The 13,019-nt window shown below is 36.3% G+C and overlaps 1 protein-coding gene across 4 annotated transcripts in view; it reads right to left on the bottom strand.

Annotated features, from left to right (window-relative positions):
• Positions 1 to 13,019, bottom strand: part of SCLT1 (sodium channel and clathrin linker 1) — a 220,471-nt gene that overhangs the window by 182,457 nt on the left and 24,995 nt on the right. For 3 of the 4 annotated variants that reach the window (XR_002072497.2, XM_053901255.1, XM_019419585.2), the window contains exons 4-5: positions 12,144 to 12,216; positions 2,980 to 3,035 (exon numbers count right to left, since the gene is read on the bottom strand). Coding sequence is in view for 3 of the 4 variants with exons in the window: in XM_053901255.1 (XP_053757230.1) it covers positions 2,980 to 3,035; positions 12,144 to 12,216 (129 nt within the window). In the remaining variant the exon portion in view is untranslated. The remainder of the gene's footprint in view (positions 1 to 2,979; positions 3,036 to 12,143; positions 12,217 to 13,019) is intronic. The other variant, XM_053901254.1, reaches the window with a different exon arrangement.

Genomic DNA, 13,019 nt, shown 5'->3' with positions numbered 1-13,019 from the left:
AGTGCCTTTTTAATAAGTTCAGAATCTATTTTTCCCACTTTCCTATTGTACTAGGAATAAATACATTCATGAGACACAACCACATTACTGTTAAATAGGTGAAGGCAGATTTTTAAAAGACTAGCTTAAAAAGACCTGGACATGAAAGGAAGTTAAATATGTTGAGTCAAATATAGGAAAAAGGATTATCTCAACCATATAATACACCTTGTCTATCCCAAGTACATTAAAATACAAGATTAATCTACATACATTGGTGATTCAAAAATCTTAGCAATGTCCTTTATTAGGAATAGCATCGCTTATTTAATAACTTTTTTGAGAAAGAATAGTAAACCATAAAAAGTTAAAATTAGAAAAACTTTTCTATGGGGAAAAAACACAAATGAGGAAAACTGAAAACCCAATTAAAAGATTTATGTTACACTTTGGCAAACATTGCTGGCTTAAACATATGACGCTTTCAGAAATTAGAAGAGAGGAGAAATAGTGAAAACGTATTTTTAAATTTTTTTTTTTTTTTATCATTTATTTTTGAGACAGAGAGAGACAGAGCATGAACGGGGTAGGGTCACAGAGAGAGGGAGACACAGAATCTGAAACAGGCTCCAGGCTCTGAGCTGTCAGCACAGAGCCCGACGCGGGGCTCGAACCCACCGACCGCGAGATCGTGACCTGGGCCGAAGTCGGACGCTTAACCGACCAAGCCACCCAGGCGCCCCAAAACGTATTTTTTAAAATGTAAGGTAGAAGGTGACAAAATAGTCATAAGACATACGAATTCTGTGGGAGTTCTAGTTTATTCTCGAGAGCAACATGCTTTAAAATAAATTAACAAAACTAAAAGGAAAGTGCTATATAATGTAGCAAAACGCAAACAAAAGAAAGTTAACTTTTAAAAAGCCCATGCTTTAAATGAATTTGGAATTAAAAAAATTTCATTTCTTTACTTTTTGGACTAGTTACACAAGTTAACAAGAGATCTATCAGATTTCAGCCCAGGTGCATGATCTTTAAAAGTTAAAGTTAATGGGGCGCCTGGGTGGCTCTGCTGGTTAAGTGGCCGACTTAGGCCCAGGTCCTGATCTCATGGTTCGTGAGTTCGAGCCCTGTGTTGGGCTCTGTGCTGACAGCTCAGGGCCTAGAGCCTGCTTCGGATTCTGTGTCTTCCTCTCTCTCGGCCCTTCCCCCCATGCATGCTCTGTCTCCTTCTCAAAAATAAGTAAACATTAAAAAAAAAAAAAATTTTAAGTTACAGTTAAGAAACTTGGGGTAGAATAAAACTTTAAATATTTTTAGCCAAAAATACGGGATCTTTATGATCATAGGCTAAGAGAGGATCTATTAGAGACACAAAGAACAACCATTAGAAAAAAGATGGACAGATTCAATTACCTTAAAATTAAAAACAAAATAGAAAATTCTGTTTATCAAACATATCAGAACCTGGGAATATATCTATGAAAATACCTATCATCTAGCATGTTGTATGGTACTGTGGCAACATTCATTCCCATTCCTTTCCATATTTCAGTCTCTATCACAGAGGCTGAAAGTCCAAAACTACAGTTCTCAGAGGTCCTTGTAGCTGGAGCTGTCGGTGGGATTAAAGTATCACCAGTGAGAAGCACTTGAGGGGGATATGGAAGACAGAAGAGAGCTGAGAACATTTTTCTATTGGTAAGACAGCACGCAAAACTGGATAGACATGAGTGTCACTTATAGTCAATACCCCGTGCCTCACTTTCCAATGTCAAGTCTCCAGTTTTATGGAAATGATGCTGTAGGAGTAGGAACAGAGATGGTGGCAGCACCAAAAATTCCTGACTTCAGGATCATAGCCCCTAAATACGATCCTAAAGCTAGTGATCTAGTAGCAAATGTTAAGTGATTGAATCCCTTCCTGAAATTTCTAGTGGTTATGGTTTACAGTATTGTTACTGCATTCACACAGACTGGCATACCAACAAATATTCAGAATACAGATTATATAAAGTGCTTTGACAATTTAATAAGGAAAAGATAAATAGAAAATGGGAAAAAGAAATGAACAAGCATTTCATGAGAAAACAACACTACATGGGTAAATAAACATATGAAAAATGGTTAACCATATTAGTATTCAGGGAAATATTAAATTATAACCACAGTAAAAAACAACCTAAGACTCAAAATAACAAAAATTAAGAAACTTGGTAAGACTAAGTGCTGATAAAAAGATATAGATCAATAAGAACTCATAAATATCACAGGTGGGAATGTAAATTGGCACAGCCACTTTGGAAATTGGCATTACACTGTAAAAATGAATATTTCATAATCTATGATCCAGCAATTTTATCCCTTGAAACTCTTGTACTTGTTTGTGCATGATACTGAGTGGGGAAAAAAAAGTCCCAGAAGACTAAATGATACAATTTTAATATAGCTTAAAAAACCCCCAGAAAACTAAATAATCTATCATTAGGGACACAGACACCTATAACAAAATTTAAAAACCAAGGGAATGATAAACACAAAATTCAACAAAGTGTTACCTCTGGCAGAGGGAAAGAGAGGAATGGGATAGGGCAAGAAAACATGGGTAGATGTACCAGTATTGCTAACCTTTTTAGCTCTTAACTAGACGGTGGATTGTAGGTTTTTATCAGTATGTTTTGGAACATACATGATTATTATAAACTGTACTGTTAATGATTGCTAGTATGTATAAAGTACTTATTACATACTCTATGTTCCTTTACAGTCAGCCCTATGAAATAGGTTATTATCTCCAATTTACAGATAAGAAAACTAAAGCACAAAAAAGGTTAAGTAACTGTCCAAAGTCACAAAACTAGTAAGTAATGGACCTGGGAGTGAAATAGGAAATCAGGCTCCAGAGTCTTCACTCATAACCAGTATACTACATGAATAAAATATTAAATAACAACAATAAATATTATCTAGGATAACAATAAAAGAAGTTAATTTATTTACCTTTCATTTTCCTTGATGACATTTTCAAGTTGTAGTTTCATCTCACCCATCTGTTTCTGAAAGATTAAAATATGGTCATAGCAATACATTTTGCAGACAGTTCTCTATTAAGTAATGCATTCAAATACAAGCAGACTCTATGACACTAGTCTACTGATAAGAAACAATGATTCTTTACTTCTAACAAGTGCTTGTAAATATGGATATTTTAATGATACTTGGAACATAATAAAACATTCATTTTGAAATAAAGAGAAATATTTATATGACACAAGAAATATTTATAAATGTAACCCTATGATTTATAGATGTTCACATATATATTCCTCAGTATGTCACTGTAACAAATGCCAGATTCGTTTATCTTAATTCACTGAATATAGTTTATCTTAATTCACTTTAGTTTAGATGAAGCCCATAGAAGAGCTTATATTTGGAAAAGTATAACGTTAATAGTGGAAAAAAAAAATAGAGATCTTTTTAGCAGTAATTCACTTAGTCTCTTATTCACCACCACCATTAACTGTCTAAACTCTCCAGACAATACAAGGTTGCTATGGTAAACCCATATGGTCACTAACAAATACTTTAATGGGAAAAATGGTTAAAAAAAAATCACTAATTAAAATACAAGAATAAAATATATATTGTAAAGAGGAGATTGGTATGATTAATTCTCTTTGAGGAGATAAAGGGATTGTAAAATTTCAACAGGAAGGAAAGGCATTTCAAGTAGGGAAAAATATGCGTAAAAGCAGAGTCAAAAAGTATTAGATAATACAGGAATAGTAGTCAGCTCTCAGTGAGAGTAAATAGGCAAGGGGAGAGTAGGAAGGAGGCCATGTAAAATCGCACTTAAACTGCAATCAACTCATGATATGTCCATTAGTCTTGATTGGGTATCCTAGGCTAAAGAAGAGAAGCAAAGCCTGGAGTGCACCTGGTAAGGGAAGGGTAGAACAGGCAATGCTCTAAGCCCTTTTGTCTCCCTTTCAACCAAAGAAGCTCAAGGCATCTTGGTCTAGGAAATCAGTAACAGCCAACTCTAAATACAATTCTGGCTTTGGGAAAGGTGAATCTTTCCAGGTCCTTGCTGTGAATGAATCACAATTAAGCCAAAATGAATGAATTCACGATCAGATGACTGAGAACTGACCATACATAGAGCAACGATGCAATGAAAGAAAATTAGAAAGGCAGACAGCAGGTCTTGAATGCCATACTAATAGATTTGGATTTTGTTGTAGCAATTATTCTGATCTTGTCATTTTTTTTTTTTACAAAAAGTGATTTTGCACAATCTTGCAAGATATTTAAAAGTTGCAAAAATGTTTATCTTGAAAAAATATTTACTCAAATTACCAAAATAATTAGAATATATATGCAATAGCTAGGATTAAATGTGAATCATTATGGTCACACTAAACATTCTTTACTATAAAATATTTCAAAATATATTTAATAGTTGAAACAAAATCTCAGCAACAGCATCAAATATTCCCTTATTTATATTTTTCGAAAAAAGTCCTTCATATAGAGAATTATAGTCACACTTTTCTTGCTTACAAGAATAAACTATGTTTTTAGTGGGTCAATAAATCCTAAGAACTAGTTCTAATCAGTAATATCTATGTGAGCAACTGTTCTTAGAAGTAGCAGCCAGTATCTTTTCTCCTCAAAAGTATCAACTACTCTTGTTATAGACCCTTGCTTGGGCTCTTTGCTAGTTTCCTCTCTCTTGTAATTAACTCAATAATCACCCTTAGATTAAGAATGCTAAATGGAAAAATGAAGCTAAACACCTTAGTAACATAGCTGATTAAAGATATATATGAATCAAATTATTAAAAAATTAAACCTTTAATTCAAGATAACTAGCTATCCCATTTTATAACAAACCACATAATAGATCATTAGAGCAATTCTGAGAGTAAATTCAGCAGAAAATTTAAATTCACTAGCCCTAAAAATAAAAGCAAAATGCCATTTGTGCAGAGGAGAGCTTTCTGTTGCTCTTTGTCAGTTAGAAAGATTAAAAGACATCTATGGTTGGTTCAAATTTAAATGACTGCAGGCTCAAAAAAAAAAAAAAAGGACATAGTACAGACTTGGAAAGCACCTATTTAACTTATCATAAAACAGGAACTGCAATTTAAAGAAATGCTTGTTTTTGAAATTTGGATCTACAGGATCACTTTCATTACTCTTGGAAAGTATAAATAATTTCAAGTGCAATGGAAAACCCAAATTTATTTTTAGAAGATATAAACATATGTATTTTTTTAGTAAAATCCTTTTAGTCAATCCATTTATTTACAAATAGGAGATTGTTAAGCTAGATCTAATCATCTTGTTCCAATGAGACCTGGTTTATATTCATTCATCAAGAATTGAGGGATTATGCACTAGACTTCAAGGCATATGATAGGATCTCTTGCTGTCCCTGCATGAACAGAAAAGGAAGCTATAAAGAAAGTTCTTAGTGTTTGCCCATCTATAGCCCCATTCTGAGGAAATGAGTCTTAAGCAGATGTTTTTATATAATGTTGCTCTACTTTCTTTCATTTGCATTAAATTCAGTGAAACTTGCTACCCAACTGAACTGATCCAGAGATTAGTATCTAAACCAAACACAGTAGTAAGTATATTCAAACACTAGGAAAGGGAGTTTAACGCCTCCAGGTGGGCTTGAGACATGTAGCATCTCTTTAACAAATGCTTCTGTTATCCAATAATCAGAAATATCAAAATTTGGGAGAAAAATGTAAACATTTTAAAATCAAAGAAACAGGTTATAAATATCAAGTATACTTTAAAAATGTATCTCACTGAAACTCACATTGTATCCTGAACAATGTTGTGCTATTACTCTAGTTTTCTATCAGCCTCCCATATATCCTAATTTTAGAAATTCTAGGGTACAGAAGGGTCCTTGGTTTCTAAACTCTCTTCACTCCTAAAATAAACCTTCATTACTAAAGAGGATTTCAGACAAAAGATGCCACAGCATAATCCTACCTATATTAGAAGATGATCAAATGAATCTCAAATCTGATAGACATAATGTTTGAAATTGGGGGAAAAAATCCATTCTCCAAACAAAGGGAAATACAGGTAGGATGAGGGTTAAAAGTCTAAAATTATATGAGGTGGTTTTTGGTCTTCTTGGGGGAAAAATAAAGATGTAAACAAATAATGAGTTTAAGTGCTCCAAGCATCTAAGATATGCTCCTGTGATATACCAGGAGCAAGGAAACACTGGATTAAAAAATGAAACTGAAGAGGCAGAGGCAGTTAAGATGGCAGAGAAGTAGGGGAATGGGAATTTTCCTAGTCCCTCAAACACAGCTGTACTGAGATTGGATCACATGGAACACCCAGGAAATCGATCTGCAGAGTAGCAGAGGATCTCCACAGTTGTAGGGAGACAGCTTGGCAGGATGGAGCCTCTGGAGCAGAGAGATTTTGGAAGTGCAAGACTCTCTCCAAGGTAGAGCCGGTGCCATGACTCGTGTGCTCCTTGGGAGGGAGGGAGCTGACCCCAGGGTATAGCACAGCGTAGCAATTTCAGGAGAGCACTAGGAGAGAACAGTCCCCTTCCTGGAGTACTTTGGGAAGATGATTCATTGCCTCTCCAAGGACAAAAGACCCTGCACGTGCCAGCCAAAGGCCTTTTTTCAGCAGGGCAGAGTGGCAATACTGCAGAATGGGGTGCACACGGTGTGGAGTCCTTGAAGACGACATCAGGTTTTGAATCGCAGCCAAGCTGCCTAAGAGGTTTGGGAGGCTGTGGAGCAGTGCAAAGTGAACACCCTTGCTATTCTGTGAGGACTACCTGAACAGCATGGGTTGAGACACCCAGTCGGGGGAGCGAGACTGGGATGTCGCCGTTTTTCTCCCCAACACCAACACAGTGGAACTTCAGAGAGCAGCACAGCACCCCCAGTGGAGGCTGGACATGCTTACACCAAACACCGCTCCTCCATGGTTGGCAACTTCTTATCTACTGGAGCAAGAATGACTGAGCCAACTCAGCTGGCCTCTCCTCCAGACCAGCACAGCCACTGGTGCTAGGCACCAAAAGACAACTGTTTCTCCTTCCTTCCTTCCTTCCTTCCTTCCTTTTCTTCCTTTTCTTCCTTTTCTTCCTTCCTTTCTTTTTCTAATTGTTCTTTCTCCTATTTTATTCTTTTAGAATCAGGCACATAGTTTCTGGTTTGTTTTTGGTCAATTCTTATTCTATATATATATGTGTGTGTGTGTGTGTGTGTGCATAAATATAACTTTTTTTAGCAGAAATTTTTATTCTATCATTTTTCCACCTTTCCTATTTCTTATTTTCCTATTCCTCTGAATTTAGCCTTATACTTTTTTGTTTTGTTTTGTTTTTCCTTTTTTTCCCCCCTTCCCCCCCCCCCCTTGATTTGCTGTTTGGACTATTTTCTCCTTTCATTTTTCTTTTTATGGGATCAGGATTCCCCCACCCTTTTTTTCCCTATGCTTTTCCAGGGTTACTTCAACAACAAATCAAAGCTTCCCTGGTTGAAGGTCCACACACTCCACCACTATAAGCAAGGAGGAGCTCTGCACAGTACTGATCACTGGGATGAGCAGCCAAAATGTACAACAGAGTGCACACCACATATACAAAAACCACTTCCTGGAGTGCCAGGCCCTGGATAGGGTATGACCCCTTTTTAATACAGTAGTACACTCAGGTGCAGGACACACAAGAAGCTTTTAAAATACACAAAAGACAGAAATTTAGCCAAAATGACCAAACAGAGGAATTCTCCCCAAAAGAGAGTGCAAGAAGCAAAGCCAGAGAATTGCTCAAAACAGATATAAATAATATATCTGAACAAGAATTTAGAATAACAGTCATAAGATTAACAACTGGGCTTGAAAAAAGCATAGAAGACACCAGAGAAACTCTTGTTCCAGAGATCAAAGACCTAAGAACTAGTCATGATGAATTAAAAAATGCTATAACTGAGATGCAAAATAACCTAGATACAGTGACAGCGAGGATGAAAGAAGCAGAAGAGAGAATAGGTGAAATAGAAGATAAAATTTTGGAAAATAAGGAAGCTGAAAAAAAAAAAGGGGGTGAGGAAGGAAATTACTAGATCACGAGGGGAGAATTGGAGACCTAAATGATTCCATGAAATGAAACAAGTGTCCATATCATAGGAGTTCCAGAAGAAGAACAGTGAGAGAAAGGGGCAGAAGGTTTATTTGAACAAATTGTAGTTGAGAACATTCTCCAAAATAGACCGCATACTGGGTCACAAAACAGCCCCCAACAGACTGAGATCAAACAGACTGAGATCAAACAGACTGAGATCATACTATGCATATTTTCAGATCACAACACTATGAAACTTGAAATCAACCACAAGAAAAAATTTGGAAAGCCTCCAAATACATGGAGGTTAAAGAACATCCTACTTAAGAATGAATGGGTTAAACAGGGTATTGAAAAAGAAATTGAAAAATACATGGAAGCAAATGAAAATGAAAACACGACAGTCTAAACTCTTTGGGATGCAGCAAAGGTAGTCCTAAGAGGAAAATACATTGCAATTCAGGCCTGTCTCAAGAAGCAAGAAAGGTCCCAAATACACAACCTAACCTTACACCTAAAGGAGCTAGAAAAGCCACAGTAAATAAAGCCCAGCAGAAGGACAATAATAAACATTAGAGCAGAAATAAATGAAATAGAATCCAAAAGAAAACAGTACAACAGATCAATGAAACTAAGAGCTGACTTTTTGAAAGAATGAACAAAATTGATAAACCCCTAGCCAGACTTCTCAAAGAGGATCCAAATGGATAAAATGACAAATAAAAGAGAGAGCACAACCAACACCACAGAAATACAAACAACTGTAAGATAATACTATGAAAAACTATATATGCCAATAAACTGGACAAAGAAATGGACAAATTCCTAGACACTCATACACTACCAAAACTCATGGGAAGAAATAGAAAACTTGAACAGACCCGTAACCAATGAATAAGTAAGTGGGTTATCAAAAATCTCTCAACAAACAAGAGTCCTGGGCCAGGTGGCTTGCCAGGGAATTCTACCAGACATTTAAAACAGAGTTAATACCTATTCTTCTCAAACTGTTCCAAAAAACAGAAATGGAAGTAAATTTTCCAGACTCATTCTATGAAGGTAGCATTACCTTACCTTGACTCCAAAACCAAAATCCCCACTGAAAAGAGAATGACAGGCCAATATCCCTGATGAACCTAAATATAAAAATTCTCAACAAGATAGTAGCAAATAGAACTCAACAGTACATTAAAAGAATTATTCACCATGAGCAAGTGGGATTCATTTCTGGGCTGCAGGGCTGGTTCAATATCCACAAATCAATCAACGTGATATACCACATTAATAGAAGAAAGGATAAGAACCATATGATCCTGTCTACAGATGCAGAAAAGGCATTAGACAAAATACAGCATCTTTTCTTGATAAAAATCCTCACAAAACTTGGGATAGAAGGAACATATCTTTAAAAAAGCCACATATGAAAGACCACAGCTAATATCATCCTCAATGGAGAAAAACTGAGCTTTTTCCCCCAGAGATCAGGAACACAACAGGGATGTCTACTCTCACCTCTGTTGTTCAGCGTAGTGTTGGAAGTCCTAGCCTCAGCAATCAGACAACAAAACCAAATAAAGGCATCCAAATTGGCAAAGAAGAAGCCAAACTTCCACTCTTCACAGATGACATGATTCCCTACATGGAAAACCTGAAAGACTCCACCAAAAACCTGCTAGAGCTGATACATGAATTCAGCAAAGTCGCAGGATATAAAATCAATGTACAGAAATTGGTTGCATTTCTACACACCAACAATGAAGCAACAGAATGAGAAATCAAGGAATCAATCCCATTTACAGCTGCACCAAAACCATAAAATACTTAGAAATAAACCTAACCAAAGAGGTAAAAGATCTGTATGCTGAAAACTATAGAAAGCTTATGAAAGAAATTGAAAAAGACACAAACAAATGGAAAAACATTCCATACTCATGGAATGGAAGAATGTTGTTAAAATGTCGATACTACCCAAAGCAATCTACACATTCAGTGCAATCCCTATCAAATAACATCAGCATTCTAGAGCTAGAGCAAACAATCCTAAAATTTGTATGGAACCTCAATAGACCCCAAATAGCCAATGTAATGCTGAAAAAGAAAACCAAAGCTGGAGGCATCACAATCCCGGACTTCAACTTGTATTACAAAGCTGTAATCATCAAGATGTATGGTATTGGTACAAAAACAGACCCACATTTTAATGGAATAGAATAGAGAACCCAGAAATGGACCCCAAAATATATGGCCAACTCATCTTTGGCAATGCAGGAAAGAGTATCCAATGGAAAAGGACAATCTCCTTAGCAAATGGTTCTGGGCAAACTGAACAGTGACATGCAGAAGAATGAACCTGGACCACTTTCTTACACCGTACACAAAAATAAAGTCAAAATGGATGAAAGACCTAAATGTGAGACAGGAAACCATCAAAATCCTAGAGGAGAAAACAGGCAACAACCTCTTTGACCTCAGTCACAGCAACTTCTTACTTGACACGTCTCCAGAGGCAAGGGAAACAAAAGCAAAAATGAACTATTGGGACCTCATCAAGATAAAAAGCTTCTGCAAAGCAAAGGAAACAATCAACATAAGTATAAGGCAACCAACAGAATGGCAGGAGATATTTGCAAATGACAAATCAGATAAAGGGTTAATTACCCAAAATCTATAAAGAACTTACCAAACTCAACACCTGAAAAACAAATAATCCAGTGAAGAAATGGGCAAAAGACATGAATAGACACTTCTCCAATTAGACATCCAGATGGCCAAAAGACACATGGAAAGATGCTCAACATCCCTCATCATCAGGGAAATATAAATCAAAACCACAATGATATAACACCTCACTCCAGTTAGAGTGGCTAAAATTAACAACTCATGAAACAACAGATGTTGGCGAGGATGTGGAGAAAGGGGAACCGTTTTGCACTGCTGGTGGGAATGCAAACTGGTACATCTACTCTGGAGAACAGAATGAAGGTTCCTCAAAAAATTAAAAATAGAACTACCCTACAACACAGCAATTGCACTACTAGGAATTTATCTAAAGGACAATGGAATTCTGATTCGAAGGGGCACATGCACCCCAATGTTTAAAGCAGTGCTATTAATAGCCAAATTATGGAAAAAGTCCAAATGTCTTTGAACTGATGAATAGATTAAGATAAAAATTTGCGGGGGTGGGGAGGCTAAAAAGTAAGGTTACATTTATTTTACACTGTAGAAACACTGCAATGAATTAGCCAGTAAATCGCACTCCCATGGCTTCACACAAGGAAGAAGTTAACATTGTCACCACTTTCTCTGGAATAGCTCTGACAACCATGATTTCCATATACCCTAATGTAACTGCCTACTAAAATGCCAGTCATCTGTATGTACCATTGTCAAAGATGAAAAGTAAACTGTAGTAAGATGTGGTTTATATGTATAATATAACGGAATACTACTCAGCAATAAAAAAGAATGAAATCTTGGCATTTGCAACAACATGGATGGAACTGGAGGGCATTATGCTAAGCAAAATAAGTCAGTCAGAGAAAGACAGATATATGATTTCACCCACATGTAGAATTTGAGAAACTTAACAGATGAACACAGAGGAAGAAAAGGAAAAATAAGATAAAAACAGAGAGGGAGGCGAACCATAGACGACTCTCAAATCAGAGACAAGCTGAAGGTTGATGGTGGGGACATGAATAGGTGGGTAGGGGTGGGTTAAATGGGTGACGGGATGGGCATTAAGGAGGGCAGTTTTCAGGATGAGCACTGGGTATCATATATGAGAGATGAATTATTCCTGAAACCAAGACTACACTGTATGTTAACTAACTTGAGAATAAATCAATAAAATTAAAAAAAAAAATGAAACTGAAGATAATCTTTAAATACACACATACTTTCTTATTGAGAGCCAAGAATTGATTAGATATAGCTAAATATGTTATTCCCCATCAATGTTTTTGAAGAGTATTTTACTTCTTTTTTTAAAATAAAATATTATAAAAAAAACTTGAAAACTATGATTTCATACCTGGTAATATTTCAGCTGCCCATTTAGTTCTTCCAGATGTTTATCATACTCAATAATAAGAGGAGCTAAAAAGCTAATAAAAATACATAATTTTAAAAATCTCATATTCTGTTTAATCTAGTGTAATATGTAGCATGTGAATTAAATAGAACATCAATATTTTTATGTTAAATTTATCCATAAAAATCAATACTTTGCCTTTTTCGTGTTCTCAAGCTTATCTCAATTAATATTTCCAGATGCTATCAAATATCTGGGAAGGGGAGGTAATGAAGGAGGTCATCAAGACAACTGCCAGTTGACCCTTGAGCTGAACCTGGGCAATTGGAGGCCTTTCCCTGACCCTCCCCTGTACTTAGAATATGTATTCTGCTTGTCTTCTTCACACCCAGAAGCAGCTCCAAGGATACAGCCTTAAGATAGTAATGTGATGCAGAGGGTGTCTGTACTGGGATGTAAGTGAACCCAGTTAAGGCCTTTTGTGTATGTGACTGAACCCAGTTAAAGCTTCTACACAAACTTTTAAGATTATGGCAGGCAGGTGAGGAAATCTAGCTGTCTTGCAGTGTTCTACAACAAGATAACTCATAAGTAGGTTCTATTGCTTAATAAATTTGCCACCTACCAACCCGGAGTGGTCTGCCTCTTCCCTCAGTCTGTCCTTGCCCTCCACATACGGGAGCCAGTTTCAGATTACATCCATATTACTCTTGGAAGGTCTGGAGGAGGTTGCAAATAGGAGGGATATAAAATCACCCAATTGAGAACTACTCTTGTAGATTATAATGCTGGCTTTCCCGCACTTGTATATTCAATGACAGATCATTTAAATCTAATTATAGCAGACCATGAAATAATCCTAATATTAAAGAAATT

This window comes from Panthera pardus, unplaced genomic scaffold (assembly GCF_024362965.1).
Source record: "Panthera pardus isolate Hobbes unplaced genomic scaffold, ASM2436296v1 HiC_scaffold_13, whole genome shotgun sequence".
In the NCBI taxonomy this organism is placed as follows: domain Eukaryota; kingdom Metazoa; phylum Chordata; class Mammalia; order Carnivora; family Felidae; genus Panthera; species Panthera pardus.
This window is presented reverse-complemented; position numbering and strand designations above follow the sequence as displayed.